At 44.0% G+C, this 25,954-nt stretch overlaps 2 protein-coding genes across 3 annotated transcripts; one reads left to right on the forward strand and one right to left on the reverse strand.

Moving 5' to 3' along the window:
- Window positions 1-2,201: 2,201 nt before the first annotated feature.
- Window positions 2,202-7,870, reverse strand: rmnd5b (required for meiotic nuclear division 5 homolog B). Of its 2 annotated transcripts, none has more exons than XM_041047894.1 (10): window positions 7,779-7,870; window positions 5,934-6,110; window positions 5,588-5,730; window positions 5,371-5,508; window positions 5,103-5,203; window positions 4,813-4,979; window positions 4,442-4,607; window positions 4,132-4,234; window positions 3,876-4,030; window positions 2,202-3,471 (listed from the first exon to the last, which is right to left on the reverse strand). In XM_041047894.1, exons 2-10 carry the CDS (start codon window positions 6,070-6,072, stop codon window positions 3,408-3,410), a joined length of 1,176 nt encoding a protein of 391 aa, XP_040903828.1. In that variant the 5' UTR covers window positions 6,073-6,110; window positions 7,779-7,870; the 3' UTR covers window positions 2,202-3,407. The 2 variants fall into 2 exon arrangements, with proteins under 2 accessions (XP_040903828.1, XP_040903827.1); XM_041047893.1 differs by lacking the exon at window positions 7,779-7,870 and adding an exon at window positions 7,388-7,405.
- A 2,503-nt stretch (window positions 7,871-10,373) lies between these two features.
- On the forward strand, window positions 10,374-20,002 carry si:ch73-43g23.1 (serine/arginine repetitive matrix protein 2). The gene is made up of 2 exons (XM_041047888.1): window positions 10,374-10,724; window positions 11,236-20,002. Exon 2 carries the CDS (start codon window positions 11,315-11,317, stop codon window positions 19,496-19,498), a length of 8,184 nt encoding a protein of 2,727 aa, XP_040903822.1. The 5' UTR covers window positions 10,374-10,724; window positions 11,236-11,314; the 3' UTR covers window positions 19,499-20,002.
- The last annotated feature ends 5,952 nt before the right edge of the window (window positions 20,003-25,954 follow it).

Consider the following 25,954-nt stretch of genomic DNA (forward strand, 5'->3'; position numbering starts at 1 on the left):
CTGCTTATTGGTGCGATTTGTTGCACACACCCAGCCAGTTACATCAAATGCATGACGTAGTTAGAGTTGTTCTGTTGTATTGTTTATTATTAATATATGAACGTTCAAAAGCCAGCTCTCACTCGACCTTTCACCATACTGTGACTCTTGTCTGTTTACTGGACTCAGAACTGTACAGTATAAATATACATGTTTGTTTTGGATTCATAATAAACATTTATGAAGTGGTGTAACAGCAGTTAAGCGGGTGCTTGTTCCAGTGGCATTTGGGGTGTAATTGCTTTATAACAGTCTTTTCTTTCTACTGTAGTCTGAATTTAACTGCTAGAAATCACTTGTCAGGATGTTAAGAGGTGTAACTGATGGCATTCACCCGGAGGGCTCAGACGCCTGCCTGCTCCGAAGGGGCTTAAAATCTGCACAGAGCGTGCCAATAAAACCCAAGGACAGCAGCTTTATGACAGAATGAGCAGCAGAACGGCACAGGCTTTTGGGACTAATGTGGCTTTTAGCGGTTTATCCTTGGATCCTTATCTGTGCCTCTCCCTAAGGCCCTCCCTGCTCTACCCCAGCCGGCCCTTACATACCATCTCCTGCAGTACAGACAGCAGAGAGGTGGAAGGTCAGCTGAGATGGAAACATAGGAGGATCCCTGTTTGCTCAAGAAAATAAGCACTTCTATGGAAACCATCACATGTATGAACCAGAACGGAGAGCAGCCAAAGATATCTTGGCAGGAACGGAGATTTAACACTTGACTTTTTCTTTTTCTTTTTTTTTTTAACCTAAATGTGTTATGTTTATGACTATGCATGAGTGAGAGCATATCTATATAAAATAGTGTAGAAAGTGAGAAACAGACCATGCAGGTCCATAACACGGATTAATTTTTTTTTTTTCTTTTTCTTTTAAGGTCTGGTAATCTGAATAGTTACGAGCTGCGGCTGACTCACAAGGCTCTTACCTTGGCATTTAAAACATTATATAAACTGGGGCTTAATATAACTGCACAGCTCGGGAGAGGTCGAGTGATTTACTGAAGTGGGATGAGAAAAGATTCTTACCTCACACGTTATCACTCTGTAGGAGGACTGCAGCGCTGAATGCCATCAGCAAGAATGCTGTTTATCTGATGAAGTGACATGATTAAAATATTAGTGAAGAATTTATGAATTTAAAAAAAATAAAAAAAAAAAGAAACTCATTCAAATTAAAACCTCTACCTTGAGATGTAATAAGCTTCAAGCTCTAATGGATAATGGATGGATAATGTAACACTAGCACCACCAAGTGGTAATGGGGAAAAACAAAGGGATGAGCAGCTGTAGTTGGTGAGTCATGGCAGGGAGAAGTCCACCACCAAATGCCAGTACAAGCCTCCAAAACTGACTTGGAGTATAAATTTTTATTTTCCTTTCAGATGCAAGTATATGAAACATGTTAGAGGATAAATATTTACAATAAAGGTTGCATAACACACAAAAGCAGGAAATGCAAACATTCAACAAAATTAATACAACAGAAGTACGGAGAGCTAGCAGTCTATCCGAAGGAACACTCAAAGAAGCAATGAATGATTGTCAACCAAAGAAAGAGAAAACAGAGGAAATTCAGTGAAATCCCACACAAAACATGTGCTTTGACCCATTCGTAAGAGAAAACCAAGATAAATGTATATCTCAAACTCTTGACTTAAAACTGAGAGTAATGTTGCATTGTCAGTGTGAGCTGTGCTGGTGCAGTGCTTGCTGAACAAACTAGCCTCACTAGCGTGTGAGGTGACATCACCATTTTCAAGAGGACACCGGGAACTTCCGCTATCAGTATCAATCACCTAAACTCACTGTACTGTACATCCAAATGCCTAGGACCTTGTGACAAGCTTTCCCCAAGAGTATGCTTACACACCACCAGCTGAATAATATATACAGACTCCAGTAACGCCCGAAGGATCAGCCTCAATACTGAAATATGATCTTTGTTCAAGACTCCTTATATAAATGTACAACTTTTAATACTAACTGCAAGGTGTGGTGTGAACTGTTACAATGAGCCCTGAGGAAATGTATGGACTTAGACGTTTCTATTCTGACTCAGTGTCAAATAAAAGACAAAGCTATGCAGCAGAGGCATTTTTCTAAGTATATATTAAACAACAGCCACAATGATCAGAGGACACCCCCCCCCCCCGCCCAAACCCCAACCCCACCCCCTCCCACCCACGACGAGTAAAGCTGAATCACAAGCCTACAGTCACTGCAAGTCAGACCATACGGCTACCATCACACCACTTCACATCTCCAAGTCACATGGCGCGCAAGCTTAGGAAACACAACGCGAGGGCAGAGTGAGGCGATGGCACAGCCGTGACGTGAGCTGTCGAGAGGTTAGTTCCGAAAGTTACGCAGTAGTGTTGATTATGCACGTTGCTCTTCAGTTTCATTTACTATTTTACATGAGCCGTTCTGGCGGTTGCGATGAAAAATAGAAACAAAGCACATTTCACAGTAGTATATATTTTTAGTTTCCTTTTTTTTTTTTGTCGTTGTTTGTTAAATACATACATAGAACAAGACAAATGGCTTCTATAATGAGGAAAATCTTGCTGGTGCAGTCAGTCACAAGAAAAAAAAAAAAAAAAAAGCTGTTCCACCATTGATGAGTTAGTTAATTGTTCTACTGATCAAATGGATACATCAGCCAACAGTGACTTTCAAGCTACGTGAGGCCTTTATTACATTATGGAGGAGTAATGGGTCACAATCAAGAGTTCCATTCAAGTCAGACCTCAACAGTTCCCCCTCACCAGCAAATAATAAACCTACTACACGGTTTGTTACTCTGTGGTGTTTCTCATGTATAATAGAAGTTTATTACCACCCTGAAGTCAGAAAACTATCCATGCCGTTTACCCCACACTCACCCATCCATAATCAATGAACTGCTTCTGTCAGGAAAAGGAAAAAAAAAAACAAAAACAAAAACAAGAAGCAGTCATCCAACTCAAGCAGTCAATAAAACCAAGAAAACAAACACTATAAAGTATTACATATTTAAAAAGATAAGCCTATAACTCTGCAGGCATTTGCAAATGAGTTTCAATGAATTATCCTTTTTCAGAGGTGCTTCTTCGTGAAGATGTTCTCATTACTGACAGACTCCTCGCTCTACTACAGGTTGTAGCCGGACCATCTCCGCTGGGCTCTGTGTACTACGCAAAGTTGGAGGGTCCGAGGTGGGTTATGGGATGGCCAAGGCTGTCCAGAGGAGCACTGGGATAAAACCTTAATGCTTACAATAACAGGCCAAGAGGCCAGGGACAGAGGAAAAGGGCCAGAGCAAATGGTCCTGGAAACGCAAAGAGCTCCAGGGAACTTCATCCTTACTCGTGAGGAGAGTGTGCGGTATCAAAAGTAGATCTGCTTGGCATGTGACGGATTCTGCTCCATGGGGCAGTACGGGCACTTCAACCTGAGGGTGAGGAGATTAGCAATAGGATGTTTTAACGTTGTACACTTTGCATCACCGCTGGTCACTTCCTAAAAGCGCACTATTAACTTTTTAGATTTATTTTCTAAAGTTCTGGAGAATATTTTGACAACTCTTCCTTGTTGGTGCAGTCAGAGAGACTCCATATTTTGGGGGTTAGTTCCCCGCCCCCCGACAGTGTCCATGGTTGATACCTGTCTTCCACGTTTCATTTCCTAAATATAATAGCTCTGAGAGACAACACAGGCCCAGAACTCGCAAATCTTGGATATTATTGCTTCCTTTATTTTAATGAGTTGAATGTTTTGATCCACAACCATTTAAAACGCGGCATTTTAAACCTCTGCAGTCATGTACATATATATCTTGATATATTTTTGACTTACTTTCCAGCGTTAGTCAGTTTGTTGAGGGCATCTCTGGAGATGACGTGGCCACAGATGAGCTTCATGGGAGGGTTGCTCTCTGAGGTCTGTTGCCGAAGAATGGGGCAAGCGAACACGGAGTGGTACCAGCACTTCTTTCCGAGGTCAATTTCAATCTACATGATCAGAAAGGGTGTGAGTTAAGTGAATGCTGAAAAAAAAACAAACAAAACAAATGGAAAGTGAAACCTTTTTCAAATTTAAATAGGGGACTCACAGGCAGCTCATCTTTGTGTGTCCAGACTCCGCTGCACTGTCTCTGCTCTATCACCTGCTTGATGTTCATCAGCACCGGCAAGGCCATACAGCCTGATGCAAAACTGCAGAGAAGACAGACAATACTGATAAACTTTGACTGCAGCTGAAATCTTTTCAATAACAGAATAGTGATGCCAGTGAAGTAGTATTGTTTATACTACTAATTAACTGTTTCAACTTTAGTCTCAACTTTGGTATAAATGTTAAGATTTAGTTAAAGGAGATCAGGGATGAGTGCTGCTGTCGTGTCTTGTTCGTTGTCTTCTAACCTAACACTTAGCGGAGACTCTACGGAGAGGCCCAGTAAAGCGCAGGCATCTCTGGTGAAGATGTTGCAGATCTCTGCCCACTGATTTGTCTCCAGCAGACTGCGGTACGGAGAGTTCTCAATACCATGGCGCAGATACACCAGACTGCCCATCAGGATCTGGATATCTGAAGGGGCAAAAAAGTAAAGGGGTGGAAAAAAATAAAAACTAAACACAATACTGAATGACTAATTTGATGCAGGTCTCATAATATTTGTTCCTTTTTCATTGCTATTATACAAATCCTGAATCATTTATAATGTCACTTCTTAAGAAAGTCAGAGCCTCAAATTCTTCCAAATGTAATGATTATGCCTCTGTACATCGCCCACCTCTCTGGTGCTGAGAAGCAAAGGGCTGAAAGTGCCGGGCATACTGCAGGGCCTCCATTTGGTTGCTGATTCCTCCGCTGAGCAGACTGATGAAATACAAGCGGTGCAGCTTGAACTCTAAACTGCTGTTTAGGTCCAGAAGGCGCTGCCGATTCGTCACGGCCCACCTGAGAAGGTACAGACGTGAACAAGTACAGTCAAGGTTTGTGTCAACGCTCTTGTTACGCTGAACCAAATATGAAAGAAACAAACAAACATGAAAGTAAAAAATAAATAAACAAATAACATACTCTAGTGCCGGTCTGAGGTCCTGCATCCTCAGAGCTTCAAGGATCCTGTTCAGCTCCAGAAAAGGCTGCTTCATACTCATATCTATAACTACACCAGACTCCTAGAAGACAGAAAAGGAGCATTTAAATGCAGAGCTATTCCAAAAATTTGTTTGACAAAAACAAGGATCACATTAGATTTAAACTCATATGAATTTCAGAGAAAGATTTTCACACAGCTTCAGTTTACACCAAAAACATTAGACTGAAGGTTTCACGAGTCATTTACCTGACACAGGTCCTCTGCTACACTGAGCATCCCTTGTCTGTACAGGTGCTCCACAATTGTCTCACTCAGGTATTTCTGTCTTTCTGGGGTGTCCCACACTGTCTCTGCCACCACAGCACTGATTTCTGCATCAAAATTCTGGACAGAAAAATGTCAGAGATGATGTTTGTGTATGGAAAATGTTAAATATTAAAAGAGATTTGCGGTTGGTCCTTACTCTGTCAATGGCTTTGCCCACTTTTGACACGCTGCCATGGATGTCCTTATGTCGGGAGGCTAGCATCTGCACTGTTTCTTTGATATTCTTACAACACTGGGCCATAGTCTGGGATAAGACCGATAAGTCTGCATCTTGTACTCCTGCGAGGGAGAAAAGGGAAGAGTTTCCACTCTGCGTGTCTACAATAATATGAGCCTGATGAGTTACAACGAACAAAGCACCAGTTTAATTTCTGACAGGACAAAGAATTTTAAAACTCCTATAAAAAGATTTCACTAACTTAACAGATGAAAACTGTATCTTAATAGTGCTCAGTCACCTTGTGTATAACACTTTTTCTTACCAAACGCAACTAGCTGTCCTCGTATCTCACAGACGCTGCGCAGGAGCTCGTCTAGCCTCTCTTCAGACTGGTGGCCGTACATCACAAAGCGATGGAGAACTTTCTCCAGCTCCCGCTCCACACATGCACACTGTTCCATGGTTCAGACTGGAACACTCACACACACAACACTGACACCTAGATTTAAGAGAGAAAATAAAAAGGTTGTTGAATTATAGACATAGCACAACTAATGCCGGATCTATGATGCTTTTCAATATTTTAAAGTTTGATAGTGATATATCCACCGATGTTCATTATTTTGGGTGTTTTATTTTCATTAGAAATTAATCTGCCAATTATTTCCTCAATCAATCACAATGTTTTGCACAATTTCCTTCATTCCTGAGGCTCAAGCTGATCTTCCAATCATTTGTTTTGTCTAAGGAACATCTCAAAACCCAAAGATATTACGTTTAAGATCACCCGAGACACAGAATTCTCACATTTAAGCAGGCGAAACTAGATATCCTTGAGTTATTTTGCTCTAAAAATTGACATGAACAAGTGATGGATCTTTAAAATAGAAATAATCATTCTCATGGAAATCCAACAAAATGTATTTTTAAAGAATTGAAACCAAGATGTGTGCTAAGCAGGGCCCTTTACAGTTGAAAAATAAAGTTGTCAGTGATAAATAATAGTAATAAGAAGAATAAGAAAAAAAAAGATTTTCAAACATATCCTTCGTATTTCTTAAGTATTAAGTTATTATTGGTATTAAGTTCCACTCACCCATCAGTCAACAGACATGCCATCTCTGGTACATTAGCCCAGCAGATGTTTGGGTCAGTTGTTATTGTTGTTGTTGTTGTTGTTATTGTTTTCTCTTTTCAGTGAAGTGTGCAGTTTTAAGATGCTTGTAGTTTACTGCAGTGGGTTCAACACAAAATAAAATACACACTTGATCTGTGGACCTATTAAAAGAACGTGGGATCTCATCGCAGTTTCCCAGTGTCACCAACAGTGTTTGACAAAACTGATATACTGACAATCCCATGACTGTCACACAGCTGCCACAAGCGCTGAGCTGCAATGACACGATAAAAGATCTTTGACAGCTCGGGTTTTTTTTATCGCGATAAGAAAAACAAACCTACCCGGTACTGCCCTGATTAAAAGTTTGGCCTGGTGTGACACTGCTAACAACTAGTGAGGCCTTTAACATTTTGCCAAGCAGTGTACTCTGAGGCCTGCTGTTTACTAACGTCAGTCGCCGCTAACGTCTACACCACACAAAAGTTTAATTTAATCACACGGTAACGAACGAAAATGTTGATGAGGGATTTTGCTTTTGCAGCTGGTCTGCGTTCTAATATCACTATTTTCTTTTTGGAACTACTCAAAATCTTTGTTCGGCACAGCTTTGCTGTAACTCGTCGCTTGTGAGCTGAGCACAGAAAATGTCCACCTACCGACACAGAGGTAACCAACATTACCACAAGCTGCATTTGTGTTTCAGTGACGAAATACCACGTTTCGTGTTTTCTGTTACTCGTCAACAGTGATAAATATGAAGTGCCACAAACTGCTAACCATATAATTTCATTCGATGCGGAAATATTTGAAGATTAAACTGTCGCAGAGCTAACATAAACAAACGCTATCACAGCCTCTGGCTAGCCACAAAAGCTCGCCATTGCTAGCGGCTAGTTAGCTAGTAGATGTCAGCTAGCTGCTCACTGACAAGGCCCAAATAATTTCAGGAGAGAATGACAACCCGCTATTTCGTATTATTTCAACACTTGAAACATATGTCGCAGTTTAACAGAATTTCTAAGATATGCTTAAATAAAAACCACTCACCTATCGTGCTAATTATTAGCAAACATTAGCGTTAGCCGCTTGCCTGTTATGGCAACACTTCACCACAGCCGTAATGCGGAACTTCCTGTGTCGCATTCTGCCATGACTGGACATTTCACAATAAAAGTAATTTTCTCTGCGACACTTAAGGAAAGCAGCTGCCAGTTTACCATATGATTTTCAACTGAATCAGATTTATCTCTTAAACAATGGACTTTTGAAGCTATCACAACTCATGGCTCAGGATGCTGGTGCATCAGCCATTTAAATGTTGGAACTCGTCAAGGTAGAACAATTTTTATAATGTACTCGGGTAGTTTCATCTGATGTTGAATCATATTTTTAAGTCAATCTGATCTGAAGTCTTAATTTAAGTCTTAATCTGCAAAATAACCAGTAAGTACTGCATTAAAATCTATGTAGTGGAGTAAAAACTACAATATTTCCTTCTGAAATGTAGTGGAACAATAGTATAAAGAAGCATAGAAATATTTATGCAAAGTACAAGTACCTCAAAACTGTCCATCAGTAATAACCAAAAAAATAAAGTATAACTAATGTTAGAAATATGGCCTGTATAGAGTTTGGCCATGAAGAGTTAATCACATCCTAAAAGAGCAACTAGGTCAGTTCAAACAAGATAGATTTGAAATGTGATCTTATGTTTAGGCTATATTCTTTCTGTTTGTCATAAATACTAGCACTTAAATAACTCATCATGAGACTGGACCCTTGTTGAGCACCCTATCCCCCGGATGGGGCCTCAGCAGAAAAAGCAGCTGTGATGAATTTTAAAAAGTAAGACGTGTTATCTTCGCACATTAATTAGGAAGTGCTGTGCCAGGCACCATTTGCACAACATGTGGACACTGATCATCAGCTTCTCTGCCAAGCTCTTTGATGTTGAAGGTTTACACATGTGTCCACTTATAAATGCCCATGCATTGTTTATGCAATGGGTTATTGGTGTGTTGCATTGCTAAGGGTGAGGGTGGGTGAGGTCTTTGGACTTGAGTAGGATGGTGTGACTAATCTGTCAGAGATGTAGACTAAATCTCCCCATTGCTGAGGTGCTCATCATTGTTTCCCTCTGAGTCTTCCTCCAGTCTGCTGTGCTGTGCTGCCATAAGCACAGAGGTTCAAATCTATCAGCATTTCTGTAGACTTTACTGGGAAAACTTTCATAGCGAGCACATGCATATGTATTCATATATTCAAAACTTTACTGTTCTCAAAGACCATGTTTTACTCTTTTACTCTGTGATTTCTAAGTGATATCAGCATGTATTTACAAAACATAATGGCACTTTACAGTGTGAACCATATGATTCATCCTCTCTGCAGTACCTGTTCAGAGGAATGATGATCCACGTTTGTCATGCAATTGGAGCCTGATATTTTTGAAAGCAGATATGGGGTCTATAAACATTAATGAGTTAAATACAGAATTAATGGCATAAAAGATATATGGCTGTTGTATAGCTCTGTGAGTAGAGCCATATTGCACTAACTCCAACACCAAGGTCAAAGACTCAGTTCCCATTGTGGCTAGCCTCACTAACAATGTGTGCACTTGTGGCAATGTATGACTCTTCAGACAGAAGAGTGGGGCCAAATTACATATGCATGATACCATAAACCATAAAATAGCTTGTTGACTCTCCAGTGTTGAGAACAATCTCTCAACTCCTTGATACTACAGATATAATAAACCCTCAGTGACGGCCTTATGCAACATTCAGTCAGGGCTGCAATCAGGATTTTCCATTGGCTTGCTCTGACTGACTTAATGACTGAGAACGAATAGTAATCTCATGAGGTATTAGGCTAGAGACAGAGGGCTTATCCAAACTCACTACCATCAAACATGCCCAGACAGTCTCAGTGTGGCTCAGAGAGTGCTGCTATTGTAGCAACAGTAGTGTGTGCAGTAAATGACATGACCCCTTTTGTTTTGACAGTTTTGATCATAGGCTTGTCATCTGTTGTCACATGGCAGGCAAGCTTCAATGTGAATTAGAAATTGAAAGGTTTAATTCTCCAGAAATATTTAATATCCATACAAAGGGAAAACGTGACTGAAAACATGTGACAGCACCTCACCGATGTTATGCAAGCCTTGCTACCTAACATGCATCGCACAGGAATTTTGCATGTGAGCTGTCAAAGTCGGGTGGTCAGCGTTAACCTTTGACCTGTTGTACCCCAGCTACGCTATAGGATTTACACACACATACATAAAGGCATACATTAACTACACTGTCACTGTTAAATATAACCTCATATGCTGTGGTCAAGTGGACAATGTGTGGGCTGTACTTCAAGCTCTGTATTTCCCCTTTCTTTCTCCGCCAGCATGCCCAGTCAAACAGCTATGGCTATGGCTATCTGGCCCTGATAGTATGGGGCTATATATAGAGGAGCCCTGTGACTGAGCTGGCTCTAAGTGTCAAATTCCAGGCGCACTCATCTGTCCTGGCCGGATCAGCACCTGCTGCTAACTATAAACCCACCCGCCCCCCAGCGCCGCACCCCAGGCCAGCTCACACTGGAAAGCCTATGCCCAACCAAACCCCGGTCTGGAGAAGAAAAAAGATCCAGGTTAGATTCAGTAAGTGCTTTCCCTGAGGCCAGCTCAGAAGGGAGGGGCAGAAATAGCGATGGGAGCATTAGAGGATGTAATGTGTCTGAGCGAGATGCCCCTCTTTGCTTTTTCTATTCAAGTCTGACACATGGCAGTGCCTGTGACACTCTGAAGTTGTCTACCCAGTGTGGCACTGCCAGACTGTGCTGTACGGAGCTGCTCAATCCTGGATTTGACATATGTACAGTCTTGTAAGCTTGGAGCGTGCTGTGGATTTTGAGAGGCAGTTCACTGGATGAGGGGCAGATATTGCAACACAGAGGAACTCAATGCCCTTGGGAAAGTCTCATCATTGGCCAAAGGTACAGTACCAGCCATCCTGTCTTTCTGTACTTGCACATTCAGCAGCGTTTCTTTTTCTAGTCAGTCCTACACTGAGGCAATGTGGAAAGCTTAGGTAAAGGGTATGTACTGGGCAGAGCTCACACAGATATTGACACTTTCCATATATCCAAGATGAATGAATCTCAGTCCTTGTAATTTAAAGTTAGTTGCACTTCATAATGTCTTGATGAAATCTTGTGAACTAAATTCTTTTTGTCAACATAAAGCAGATATTTGTATATTCTGTATTAATTTCAGGTTGCTTGCTTCTGCTTTTTAAGGCATAGTGACAGAGTTATATTTATGTTCTGATCCTCTTTTGGATGTTGCAGGTATTCTCAGAATATTTGATGGTGAAAAGATATATTTCTGTTAGCAAGCTAACAAAACAGAAACAATACAAACCTTAATCTCTATATTTTAAATTTATGTGCCTATTTTTCAAATGTTAAGATAAACACTCTCCAGGTGACCATATCTTATTTCCAGTCCAGGAACAGAGCCCAGAGCAGACTCGAGGAGCCGACTGGACTGGCCACAGTGAGAATTCGGAGCTTTTGGACTAGCGATGGACAGCTGGACTCTCCAGGGGGACAGCTACTCCTTCCTGCGCAGTGCGCCCCGCACCTTTTCCCTGTGCCATCGTGACGGCACCCCCAACCACGTTGAAATCTTTGACATCATCAACGTCCCTACTCAGCGCAGTGCCATCTCCGAGACCACTTGCCTGTGTGACATTTTTGGAGACGACTGTGAGTCGCCCTCCCTCTCAAGCAGCCCTGCCATAGGGGCTTTTGTCCCTTCCCAGACGGAGGTGGACGGGATCGCTGCTGCATCACCCATCCCTTCCCAGAGGGAGGTGGACGGGATCGCTGCTGCATCACCCCTGGTGGATGATCTGAACGACTCCTCGGGCTCTTACCACACTGCACAGGGCTCCAGTGAAGGAGAGGAAGGCTTCGAAGATTCAAGAGACAGGCTTTACAGCCCCCTGTTACAGAACGAGTCTTCAGAGGGGAGGCGGTCACAGGGCGAGGTTCTGAGCTCGGGGCATCCAGACTTTTTTGAGGCTAGCAGCCCAAATTTAGAACCAAAACCTAAATCACCAATACCTCAGCTTAGTACAGCTAGCCCTCCCTCTGAGAGGACCCCCTCTCCTGGACATAATAACTCCTGTACCATCAGTGTAGAGGGAAGAGCGTCGTCCTTGTCTTCTTCCTCAGTTGAAAACAGACGATCATCATCACCGGAAGCTGAACCAGGGACGACCACTCCTATTTTCAAAGATAGACATAATAGCCCCTCACATCTGTCTTTATCTCCAAGTCCCCAGTCTGAGCCAAGGATCTGTGTCAGCTCATCCCCTCCTGAGTCAGTGAACACCCAACCTTCACCTGAGTTCAGGGAAGCGCAAAACTTGCCTGAGCCAAGGAGCAGCTACTTTAACCAACAGAGCAGTCCCTCACCTGAGCCATCACCCAGAGATTTTTCTCAAGATTTTAAAGAATCAGCTTTTGAATCTAGAGCCATTCTTTCATCTCCTTTACATTCACCCAGTAGTACAGAGTTATCATCCCAATCAAGAGAAACATTGCCCTCCCCTGAGCTGAAGAATAGGCCCTACTCCCCCGATACTCAACCATCATCTCCTTTTACTGAGCTTAGAGGGAGGGTCTCTGTGCCTGATCTTTTCAGCAGAGGCTCCACACCTGATATAGGAGAGCCTCCCTGCTCCCCTGAGCTGATTTCAGATCCTACCACAGCAGGAAGAGACGCCACTGCTACTCCTGAAATCCAAAACGCAAGGTTATCAGTTGAACCAGGCAGTGCTGTTTCTACACCTGCCCCACGATATACACCTCCCTCACCTGTTGTTTCAACAGCTACATCTCCTGAGCTTGTGGAGAGTAGTGTTTCACCTGAAGTAAGAAACACAGCTCCCTCACCTGGCCTGCTCAGTGCTGCCTCTCCGACTAAGACAGGGTCAAGAACTCCCTCTCCTGCCCCCTCACCTAAAATAAGGTGCGTTTCTACACCTTCTGAAATCAGGACTCCGGTGTCTTCACCTGTGGTGAGTTATAGTTTGTCTCCATCACCTGAAGTTAGGGGCAACTGCTCTCCCATTGAATACAGACATACTGCTCCCTCACCTGAAATCAGGATAACAGCATCCTCACCTGAGCTTCACTTTGACTCTGCCTCATCAAGGAGCATCGCTTCATCCCCCCATATCACAGGGATTTCTTACACCGTTGTTCAGCCTGAGGACAGGGACACTCCCCCATTTCCTGAGCTTTCTCGTCTCTCCACCCCTGAGCCTGATAGGACGCTTGTGTCCCCTGAAGCAAGGAGCCCTACCCAAAGCAGAGACAGTATACAGAGCAGTAGAGCAGAGTCCACTGGTACACCACAAGACTCACCTCATATATCAGGCTTCACAAGCCCTATCCTGCAGCCCGAAACAACTTTGTCGCATCGGCCCAGATACCAAACACCTTCACCTCAGCCAAAACATCACACTCCCTCACCTGAGCCAAGATATCAAACCCCTTTATCTGACAAGCATCGAAGTCCCTCACCTCAGCAACTAAGAAGTAGAGATCCATCACCCGTTTCCCCATCTCCTGTGCAGAATTCACCGGCAGCCCTTTCCACGGAGTATCATCCTCAGTATACAACCCCTACTCCTCCTCTGAGAAATACGCCTGAAGTTGAGAGAGATTCCTCTTCAGTTGATATTACAGAAATACAGTGCCTCACACATCTGGCCAAAGACAACGTGTCACCCTCATTTGAATTAGACAGGGAAGACAAATCAGTTTGCGCAATCAAAAGCAGTTCCCCAGTGGTTGCAGTTCATTCTCCTGCATTTACTTCACCTTTCTTAACAGAGGAAAAGAAAGAGAGTTCACTTATACAACAAGGCACAGAGAGAGAAGCAACACCAAAGGAAGTAAACTTTCAGGATAACTCGAGTTTAACCTCCTTCTCTGAGGAAAAACAAGACACAGGCCATATCCTTTTTCAGGAAGAAGATACTTATAATAATCCCCCCATTGAAATCAAGTCTCCTTCCCCTAATCTTCTAGTCTCAAAGGGCAGGAGTCCAACCATTTCAACTGACCGCAGAGCTAAATCCAACTCACCTGAGCAGAGACTGGAAGACCCACAGCCTCAGTTCACTACTTATTCGCTAACCTCTGAACGCAGCAGCTCATTAAAATCAGCTTGTACACCTGAGACGTCAAGAAGACATCTGTCAACCAAAGTAAGACGGGAAAACAGACAGAGGTTCACTGAGAACATGGCCCACCATGTAAACAGAAGGCGGACTCCGTCTCCACCACTCACCAGGTTTACACCTGTCCACATCATAGCCCCTGAGAAACCATACAGACTGTGGCAGCACAGAAGCCGTAGCCCCTCTCAGGTTGTAACATCCCCACCAAGTGGTAATTTAAAGAAAGCAGTGACAAATAGGGAAAGCCCCGATGTTGCCCCCGTTGACAATAATAGCCAGGCCCACTGGGTCACACTAGGAGGGCAACTGGAGATGGAGAGGGAAATGCAGCTGGAGGAGGAGAGAGAGGGAGGCAGGGAGAGGCAAAGGGATAGGGAGATGGAGAGAGAGAGAAAGAGGGAGGAGCGGGTTCCTGAAAAGGGGGAGGGTTGGCAGGGGGACGCCAGTTACAGAGGGGAACAGGTTGAGCTGTCATTCAATGCCAGGAATAGAAAAGGGCCTGCGAGTCGCAGCACAGCTCCCACAAGCAGAGAGACCCGTCAGGGACTGCCAACAGTGCATTCCTATTCAGAGAGCCTGCTTGCCACCAGACAGCTACAGCAACAACAGAGTCTTCTGAGACTTGCTTCCCAACAAGACACCAGGGGAGTTGGTCCAGGCAGACGACTTCAACCTCCTGCACACCAGAACAAGAACAGTGCTCCTGGGCGCGTGGCTGCAAGCAGGCCCTGCCGGAGTTCCAGCTCCAGTATGGGAAGTGAGCTTGATGAGGCGGATAATGAGGTGAAGTGGTTTACAGACTTGGCTTTCCGCAGCCTGTCAAGCCCTGAGGTAGATTACCTTGACATGTACAACTCCAGCCACCGTTCATCTACCAACATTTCTCAGCCATCTACCCAGGAGAGCCCTGCTGGGGTCAATCCCGCCTGGCTGGCCTATGCTGACTTCAGGGGTTCTGCTCCAAAGCTGGACAGTGACGAACTGTGCTTCCAGCAGTCATCTGCATACTACTCAGATGGCCTGGATCCATCAAGACGCTATGAGTTGGGCAGCTTTGAGTGCGTAGATGTGGCTGTGGAAAGAGAGGACTTCAGGAAGGTTAGAAGAGGAGTACCAAAGAGACAGATCCAGCTGAAGAGAAAGAACACTGCTGAAGGGAAGCAGGATGAGAGCAGTGAAAATAGCAGTCCTGGGATACCAGTGATGGCGGAGAGCCCCTCTCTAGAGAGTCACCCCAGAGAGACATTCATGAGACAACACAGCACACCAGCAGCAACGCAAGATCGCTACCCTTCTGAGAGCAGCCCTGAGCCCAGTCAAAAAAATGACAGAAAAGTCAAACTCCAGAAATCTGCCTCCCTGGATGAAACATGCTCTAAAACCAAGATGGCTACTTGTCTAATCAAGAGTGTGTTGTCCAAGAAGATGCAGAGCGTTGATAAACAGGCTGATGAACAGGCAGAAGAAGTAAGCCCTGCTTTTGAGGAAAACAGCCCACCAACAGAGAGTGCAGAGGCACCACTGAAAGTGTCCCCAAAACCTGACACACATAATCTGAGCTCAAGTCTCCAGTCAGATTATAGTCTTTCATCTGAGGGTCCTCCTGTGAGAGGAGAACCAAGCACAAAGGATGAAGCCAAACCACCAAAAAGCTTTGGAGTGAGATCCAGCAACAGGCCGAGTTCATCCAGCAGCTGCAGAAGTGTAAATTTTTCACAGACTGACAGTGAAGAGGCTGATTCTCAGAGCAGGAATGCGACATCATTAAAATCTGAAATTAGATCAGAATTAAAAGTACCATTTGATAGTAAACAGTCCAGAACTGGAGCACAACAGGCAGATGACATTAAAACCTGGGACGAAAGGGAGGCTGGTGACTCAGCAAATGCCACTGCCGGGAACACAGGAGCTCCTTTTGCCACTGGAGCCAGCAGCACGCAGGCCAGGATCACAAACAGAGACCAGGAATGTGAAAACACAGAGGACCATAAACAAGTGCAACAGGGTGACAAGAGTACCCACATGTCAAAAACACAGGAGATTACACTCAAAGCTGTGGAGAAAAAGAAAGCCTCTCTAAGTGTCTGTCTCACACCTGAGGCAGAGAGTAAGCCTGAGGCGTCTTCACCAGATATGACTTTCAGACAACAGGAGGAAAGAGCAGAAATCAGTGTGGATGAGAAAACAGAGGAAGATGAAGGAAATGGCAATAATAAAGTTAAGGCCCCTATTCACAAAGTTAGAGATGTGAGGCGGCTTGTAAAAAATACATACAATCTGTCTTTCAAGGCAACTGGTGCTGTAATGCCATCAGATGTAAATGAAGAAAGAATGGAAATTTTTAATCAGGAAAGGAGGGAAGAAGTAAAAGAGAAGAGGGGGAAAGAGGTCATAGGAGGGGAGGAGCGGGAGGAAAGGGAAGAAATAAGGACAGAGGAGAGGAGGGAGGAAAGGGAGGAGGAGTACATGGTGGAGAGGAAACAGGAGCAGACAGAGGAGGTAAAAGATTTAAAGCAGCTGACCATATCTCCTCCTCTTCAAAGCAAAGGAAAGCCTGTGTCTCGTCCACAGCCAATGCAAATAGAGTACAAGGCTGTTTGCTGGAAAGAAGACAAAAATAAAGTGTCATGCAGCAAGAAAGACTCCGAAAACCCAGGTGACAAACCCCAGGCTTCTCCAGAGGTTGTCACTGAGGTAAGCAGAGAATCACAAAAGTTCTCCAATGTAAACACACAGAATTACACAACAGCGACTGCCAAGTCATGTCAACATGATGTAAACATGGCATCAGAAACACAAGAGATAGAAATGCCAAAAATGCCAGACAAAGAGGGCAAACCTGTGGTGGTTAGAACAGACAGAAAACCTCCTATGCTCGGAAGCCTCCCCAAGCTGCCCAGTAAGGAAAGAGAGGTGTCCACTGCTGTAGTGTTGATAAGGGATGGATCCAGCAAGACCAAGACATCTGCATCTCCAGCCCAGGAAGAGATCCCCACCCCACTCCAAGCCCCAGCTGCTTCACTTTCACCTGGGCCCCCTACCCCTGGCAGCAGTGGTCACTCAGTTTCCATGTTGTTGAAGGAGAAAGGATACCAAGCTGACATTGGAGCTGTAGTGGGCGACGGTCAGAATGCAGCTGGAGGGAAAGGGGCTCCCCGTAAGCATGTGAACTGCCTGGAGATCCCCCTTCAGACCAGCATGCCTTCAGATGATGGGCAAATTGAGTCTCAAAGAGAGAGGACATTCTCCTCGTCACCCACTACCACCACCACTGGGCCATCAGTAGTATCTGAAAACACAGACACCCCTGCAAAGACGAATGAAGACGATGGAGTTAGCATTAAACCTACAACTAAAGACACAGCAAAACAAAAAAGTGCCCCTCCACTAAGGAATATGCAGGAGCAAACACCACCTCTGACCAAACAGAAGGATTTAGGAGATTTTGAGGCTGTGAAAAGACTAGATCCAACCTTCCCCCCGAGGTCTCCTGCAATAAGGAGATTCAGACCACAGCCAATTGAAGTTAAGTCACTGTCTAAAGACACACCAAAACAAGAGGTGCCCACAAACTCAAAGCCAGGACAAAACAGGCCTCAAACCATTGAAGTTAAATCTATAGCTAAAAATTCTCAAAAGCCGGCCGTGCCTCCAAAACCAAGCTGCAAATTTAAACCTGCAGATTTAGGAACAATGCAAAACGAAGCACAGAGACCGTCAGTGACAACATCGACTGTAAGACCACAAGGTGAGGAGAGGTCTCAAACAATTGTGGTGTCCTCACCAACCATCTATAGAAAGATCTCCAATGAGTCCACATCAACATCAAACTATACAAGAAAACTAGCTGTGTCTGCTGTATCTAGCCTCAAACCTCCACCGAGCAAAACAACAGCAACCACGATCTCCAACCTCTCAAACCAGTCAACAGCACCATCAGCATCAGAGACAGAGGCATCTAATGACAGAGGACAGCAGCAACAACCAGCTGCCTCACCTCAAAGCTCTAGATACACACAAAGACCTACAACATCAGCCCCAAAATCAGCCACTTGCACAGGTTTAAACTCAGCTCCAGGTCCAGTTTCTGACCCGATAGCAAACCAAGTCACTGGACCCGTCTCAAATGGAGCCAACCCGCCAAGCCAGCCAGCTGTTATGGATCCAGACAGCCAACCACAGTATCCCAGGATGACATACCCTCATGAACAAGCTATGCCGGTGACTTCAAACAATACAAAACAACCCACTGCTGTTCCCACAACACAAGTGCCAGGATACACACACCAGCCGTGCCGCAGATCTCTGTCCATTGAGCGCCCCCAAAGGACAGATGACCTACATTTTTATGCCTCAGATGACCCTCCAAGCTACGATGAAAGAGAGAGCTTCAGTCCCCTCATGCTCCCAGATCTGACCCCCAGGAGGTCAAATCGCTATCAACCCTCCTCCCGTCCTCCTCCCTGCTCCTGTACAGCTGGCTGCCCTTCCCACCCTGGTCTCACACCTCCTCACCATCACCGCAGCCCCCATAATCTCACCCCCCCTGCCCCTTCACACTCTCCAGGCCAGACACTACCTTACCCAGTGGTCCAGCCCCCTCTTCGTCCCCACCAGTGCAGACCTGATCCTCAGCCGATGAGCTACCAACCTGGTTCTCCCAAATCTAGTCCTCTCGGTCCAAGCCAGCCACAGGCTCTGTACCAGCCTCCTCCCCACCCCTCACTCATGCAGGCCTGCACTGCTGACCGACCATTGCAGCCACCCCAGCATATTGACCCTCGACGACCCCCTGTCCACAGATCCCCCCACCAGCAGCCATCAGGCATGGCTGGGGCTCCTTACAGCGATCCTGGCCACAGCCACTCCCCTAGCCTTCCTCCTATGGATCCCCAGTACTTGTGTGGCCCACAAAGCCTGGGGCCTTCCTATGGCTCTGATTATGGGGGTGACAGCTCCAGTTTGTACTCAGACAGTGGCTATGGACAGACACCTCGCAGAGTGCTCCTAGATCCTGAGACTGGGAAGTATTTCTATATCGAGGTGCCTGTGCAACCACTGAGGAAAATGTTGTTTGACCCAGAAACTGGCCAATACGTGGAAGTGCTCATCCCACAGCAAGCAATGTCACATTCAGGCCTATATCCTCCTTCAGCAGCCCCTTACCCATCTCTCCACAACCCCAACATGTATGCCCCTGCTCCACAGTACATGCCTTATGCAGCTCCTCCTCCCCCAGCCCACCCCCAGGCTCAGCCCCAGCCACCCCGCTATCCTGAGGCCTCTGCAGCAGCATCAATGCACCCAAGCGGACCTGGGGTCAGCTACAGGAATCATACTGGCCAGGGGTCCAAGCCAGAGCCCCAGAACCATCCACCACTGGACCAGAGCTACCTGGAGAGTATGTATTATGTCCCCACAGGGATGAACGCGAGCCCCAATCCCACCCCACCAGACTATTACCACAAACATCCCCCCAACCTACCCCCAACAGGGGGGAAAAGATCCTGAAATAGAGGATAGAGGCCGCCTTCCTGGAGCCTGTTGGGTTTTAAATACACAGTGTATAAAGGGGATGTCTAATGTTAGCCTGTTATTTGAGTTTTCATATTGCAACTGAAGACAGCGATTCTTTGGTTGTTGTTTATTTGCTGCTGCTTGTTCTGTGTTAGGCTGCTTTAATAGAGAGAGATATATGATTCTTGAGTTAATGGTTTTGAAAACACAAGAGAGTAAAGCCAAGGCTATCACCTAATTTCAAAATGATCTATTAAAATTTTTGTCATTTTTGATACAGGGTACGAACATCCTTCTGTAACTTCACCAGTAATGCACAGACACTATAAATCAATAGGTTTACTGATTTAATGATGTGTGTACTTTAATAAAAAAATATCTCCAAAAACTTGAAAATATTGTTTTTAAAGAACCTCATATTTATTATTGTTTTTCTCTAATATTGGATCAGTGAGTTTGTGATTACAAATGATGTCTGCAACAACAGTGCCAATAAAATGTGTCACATATGCGTTGCTGTTTTTTTTTCCATTATATTTTTCAATGGATTCTTTCTTTAGTTCCCTGTCACAGCATTTATTTACAGGCCAGATCATGTAAGTAAGGCACTGGAACTTATTATAATATACAGTATTCTTTTAAGACCTTCATGTGAAATGTCATCACTGTTGTTCTGTTATAAAATACTTATTTGTGAAATCAGGAACTTAAATCTAGTGCATAATTTTCAGCCTACATCTCTAATTTATTGAGTGTAATACATCGTTGTCAGTGAAATACCGAAATTCATCATTAAATATTACAAAATTACAAAGTCAGTGTTTTTATAATCAAGCAAAATTAAGTAAACCAAGCAGTGAGAGATCTGGTAGGAATGGACAATACAACTTAGGGAGAAAGTATAAAGACTAATTCTACATGACTCTTTATAGGCAAGTGTCACAAGTGTCATAGACACCATCTCAACTCCTCATCTTGGTTGTGACACACTATGCACCAGATTTACAAAAAAAGGGTTCAGTGTGGGTTATGTTAAACCAAGTATTAGTTCTAACAGTCCATTGAATGTGCTGACTAACTGTAACAAAAGAGGCTTTGGTGATAAAGTCTGTAAGAATTATTCACTATTAATGATTGCTCGATATTTTAACTATAACATATTAAATGTTCACCAATTGCTGCTTTGAAACCAGCTTTGCAAAGGAGCACTTTATTTAGCTGCACCCGTCAGCTCTCTCTCTCTGCCTTTAGAGGGCATGTATCTCCTAACAATGTGCAGCAGCTACAATCACTAATTTATGTAATTTAACCCCGATAATAATTAATTACTATCGGGGTTTGGTATTGACTGGAGTCGCTAGGTCACATGAAAGATGTTGAAAACAAATTATTATCTCACCATGACTCTTGTAAGACAGAGACAGCACTAATATTCAGAATAAAGAGGTGTCCCTAATATGCTTAGGCTGTTGTAGCAACATATTGTACCACTGTGACCACTGGAGGGTGCCACAGACCAATACAGCAGCTCAAGACTTCCCATCCTGAGTAGGTATTTGCTAACCTTTTCGTGACAAGACCCAGTAAAACGCAGTTTGATGACTTCCTAATCAGAACCTGATCCTGTAAACTTAAACCAGAGCCTAATTTGTTAGTCCAGAGGGACAAAATTGGCCTCCTCTCTTTGATGTGGATGGCAGTAAAATTAATGAGAGGTCTGACCAGTAGCTATGAGGGGCTTTAGTGTGCATGTGTGTGGTTGTGGGTCTGTGTGTTTGTGTGTGTGTGTATGTGCCTTTCTGAACAAAACAAGGTTTCATCTGTAAGAGGCAACTGAAAAGCCTCACAGGAGCACAAGAGCTTGTTCATTCACATCTGGAGGGGCTATCACACTGCAGCACCTGGCAAACTTGTGTACTCTCTCTATGTAGGTCACTTTTAACACTGGAAAACTATATTACCAGTGAGCTCTGTCTTCTGTAATGTCTACTAAGCCAGAAGTGATGAAGGGATGTCCCACTAATTTCACGCATGAAAGGCACCTGCTTAATCACTACAATATATGTTACTGAGGAGGATTCTGAACTGGTGTAATTATGGAAAGTCATATGAATGACAAGCGTCAAGTTTATCAGTTTATCAGTAAAAAATGTAATGATCAATGTCCCGTTGCTGTGCAACCAAACACTAGTGACTTCTTACATATATTTCATATATATAGTCATACACATATACTGACCCCATGTTTAAAAAAAACTTTAAAATAAACTTTGACCTTGCTCTTTACAACTTCCTCTTTTGAAATTGTCAATGGGATGGATTACTTAGCTATTTAAGTTTATTGCCATGATCCTGTATTGTCACAACCTGGATAAAGATTCCAGACGCACCTTAGGAACACACAGTAATCTGTATAAACCTCCTGACACACCTACTATGAAATTACTTCCAGACAAACACACACACACTTCCACACTTCCTTGGGCCTGTTCCAAGAAGCAGCTTGACCTTAGTTATAAAACTTTTCTCATTATAACCCAACTTTTCTCCTCAAGTCTGATGTGCCCAGCACAGTGTGGCTCAGTGTGTGGCAGCATTCAGTAGGCCAAATATCAGACTGTAGTGACAGGGTAGCCCTGCGATTGACTGGCGACCAGTCCAGGGTGTACCCCGCCTCTCGCCCATAGTCAGCTGGGATAGGCTCCAGCTCCCCGCGACCCTGACAGATTAAGCGGTATAGAAAATGTATGAATGGATGGTGACAGGGTCAAACTCCAGGAGCCTCTGTTTGCAACAAGAGCACTGCTTTAACACACCTGTGCTATGGCAAGTGTTTTGGACTGAGATTAGCAGCAAATTAAATTCAATAATGTAGCTTCTTCTAATAATAATTCAACATTGATCAACATTTTCCAGACACTTCCTCCCCATCATGTGCGGCTGGATTCCAGTCGTACATACACACCAAACAGACACCATGACATCATTAGGAGGGCTCTGGGCTCTTTCCAGTGCGTCTGTTATTGTTATGGTTCTGTGACTACTTTTCTATCCCACAATGTGACCACACATACACATACACAAGCATACTCACACTGTAGGAGTCCCATCATTCCTGCCGCACCCAGGAATGAGTGGGTGAGCTTGACTCCTGAGCCACATTTGATGTGGACCCTCTGGAGGGCTGATTGGTTAGTGGAAAGGTTCCCTCTTCATTGTTTTTCTGGTATCATGAATATAGAGAAGAGTGGGTGGCGTGGGTCAGGCACCTAGATAACAAGCAGGGTTTTAACAGATGATAAGTTAGTTGTTTGGAATAAAATGTGCAATGTGCTTCCTGACGTTTTCCAGTGAGTGCCCTCTGCTCGTGCACCCAAAGATTAGACGTTATAGAAGTTTATAAAAGCAAAAAATTAACTAATGGTGACTGTATCGCCAACTCAGAGAGAAATAAAAGAGAATGTAGTGTGTCAGTCAGTCTGTCCATGACTGCCTGTGTGTAACTGTGATGTATCGATGAACATGAGGAAACCAGATCATAAGGTGAATGTCTGGTCCCCATCAGACATTGATATTAGTAACCTCCGTCTGGCTGAAAAACTTTATTATCATGGTTTTGTAACCTGTGAAAATTAAAACAGTGTGGCACAGGTTGTTTGCATTTAGCAGAGAAATTTTCCCTTCTCAGCATCTCATATTATTTCATTGGAAAAAATGTTAGGAACCAGGAAAAAACAAGACTGAAGAAATGCCAGAGAGAACAAACATAAAATGTGTGGCACAACATTTTTCATCACCCATTAAGCATCTTGTAACCCTGCAGATTGTGACCCACTGGAGGGGGCTTCAACCGTAGGTTGAGAACCACTGCTACACATTATATACCTATTTATGATCACTGACTTTATAGTGCCAAGATGTACCAAAAAACTTTTGTGTACATCTGAGTAACACGCCTGCTGCTCTCCTCTCCCTGTGATGTCTACCTGTCACTGCAATTTTCCTTCAGTTCTATATTGGGAACCTTTACTATCTGAAAGTCACGCCAAGGCAAACACTGGCTTTACTGATTAGGACACCACATTAAAAAGGTCTGGTCTGAAAGGAGTGAGTTTTCCTCACTCTTTAAGGCAAGACTGAAGAAAACTAATTTTATCTCGAGGGTTGCCTTACCTGCACGCTCAGGTTTATGCCCATAGAAGGCTTTCTTCCAGGAGGAAGTGGGCGGGGTTACAGGCTCAGCGAACGTGTGCTGATTGTGACAGCCGCAGAGTGAACCAACAAGAGGGGGAGATAAGGGAAAGGGCTACGTGAAACGCCTGTGAACACCTGAAATCCTTCCTTCCGGCATTCACCTTGTTGCCCAGCAACAGCAAAGCATAATAATGACACCGTGTTGCAAGTGCTCCTCTTGCGTGTGCGCCGCTGTGTGTCACACAGACCTGCCGCTATCCACCAGGTGGTGTGCCTACCTGTCTGACCGAGCGCGTTCCACGTCATCTCCTGTGATTGCTTCAAACTCCTGTGATAATATTCATCAGGTAGAAATTATTTAGCTTCGCATGGCTCACCTGTACTGTAACCACCACATTTGTTTGTAATCACTGCACTTGGCCAAGAACTTAATCACACAGAGAAGCTCCACACTCACAGATTACTGTTATATAAAGTACAAGTGCTTCATTATAATAGGCTAAAAAAAAAAATCACTGAAGAGAGATGTTTTCATTTATAGTGGAAACCATTAGTCTAGACTAGTCTAGTCCCTTTAGTGTCCCAGGACCCCTCATGTCTAGGAAGGAAATTGTTGCTTATAGTATGAGTCTGTGCTTGTCTCCACGACTGGAGCACACATGCACACACACACACACACACACACACACACACACCATACACATAAATACACTCTTATTATCCAGTGTTGAGGATGAGGTAGCCAAAAAGTGATGTAATGGCCTGATCACTTTACCCGTCCTCCTCCTCCTCTTCCTCCTCCCATGGCCTGGATTGCAGATCAATGAGGAATGGAGGGAATGAGAAGTGAGAGAGAGAGCATGTGTGTATAAGTGCCTGTGTATGTGTGTGTGAAAGAGAGAGAGAGAGAGAGAGAGAGAGAGAGAGGAGCTATTGACAGGAACAAGCTCTTTGCTGCCTCCATCCTGAATCACTCAGAGCTGATGACATGTCTAAATTCTTATTGATACCATGCCATGTCGGCTATTTGCTACACGGCTCCTTAAAGCTCTACATATTGAGTTGGACGGTGATGTTAGCCCACATGGGCTTCAGCCAGCTGCAGAGAGGTCTGGCAGATTTCGATGTGGGGGAATCTCCTGGGAATCAGCCTTTGGTCTCGTTCAGTGGTCAGGTTCCTTACGGGGTGGTGTGTATGGGTCACTGGATTCCTCCGGCATGAGGTAAAAGTAATGAGTCATGCAAGGGTGGCCTCACAGACCGCCGACATTTAATAATATAACTATTAGACATTAGAGCAGAAGCCAATAACAGTAATGCATCAGTCTCCCAATTTTCTGAAGGAACAGTAATATTTATGTTTCCCTCCTCTCACTTAGGAATCTCTATTAGTTTTGTTTTTTTGTTTTTTTTCTGTAGTAGCTCAAGTAGAGTGAGTGGAATCTCAGACATGTTCCAGACAATCCACAGAACGCTGGAGAGGACTTAAGATCCTGCAGCACAACAATACACAGGCAACTATGCAGACAGGTCAACACCAGGCCCATGAGTTCAAGCAGTACAGATAGTTTTACACTGGCACTTTGTACCGTTCATCAAGTTTATTATTCACTGCATAAGTGGGTCAAAGTTAACGGTGCATGTCATTTTATCAAATGTCTCAGTCCCAAACATAAACAGGTTAATTTATAATCATGATCCCATATCCTTACCATTTAATGGGAACAATGGATTGTATTTAGCCTCTTGGAGACATTTGGAAAGAATGAACCCATTTAATTTTAGATATAAACTCTCCCATTTTGAAAGGTGCTCAGTTAAAAATACATTGAGTAGTCGAGCCTGCTTCTTTATCGTCTTACTCAGAGTGTTGTCATGGTCCTGCTCAATGATGATGGGACTAGGAACTGTATCAGCATTAAAAATAATGGCACAAAATCAAAGTCACCTTGTCACAGATGTAAAAAGATCAAAACCTGCACTGTCCAGAAAGTCAGTATGTGTTTGCACATAAGGTCACACAACTCTCATTTTACGTAAATAAAACAGTGTCGGTAAACAAGCAGACTGTGTTTTACTGTTTAACAACTGTTTTTTTCTGTCTTCAGAACATGGGTACGTATAGGTCTGACAAGTGTTTAAATATTTTTCGTGTGTGTTTGTTTGTGACCTAAACCAGGGAAACCAAATGTTCATCATCAGTGATGAGTAACCAACCTATTGCCCTGTAATGTTCTTTATGTGAACCATGGAAAA

This window comes from Toxotes jaculatrix, chromosome 10, assembly GCF_017976425.1.
Source record: "Toxotes jaculatrix isolate fToxJac2 chromosome 10, fToxJac2.pri, whole genome shotgun sequence".
Taxonomy (NCBI): domain Eukaryota; kingdom Metazoa; phylum Chordata; class Actinopteri; family Toxotidae; genus Toxotes; species Toxotes jaculatrix.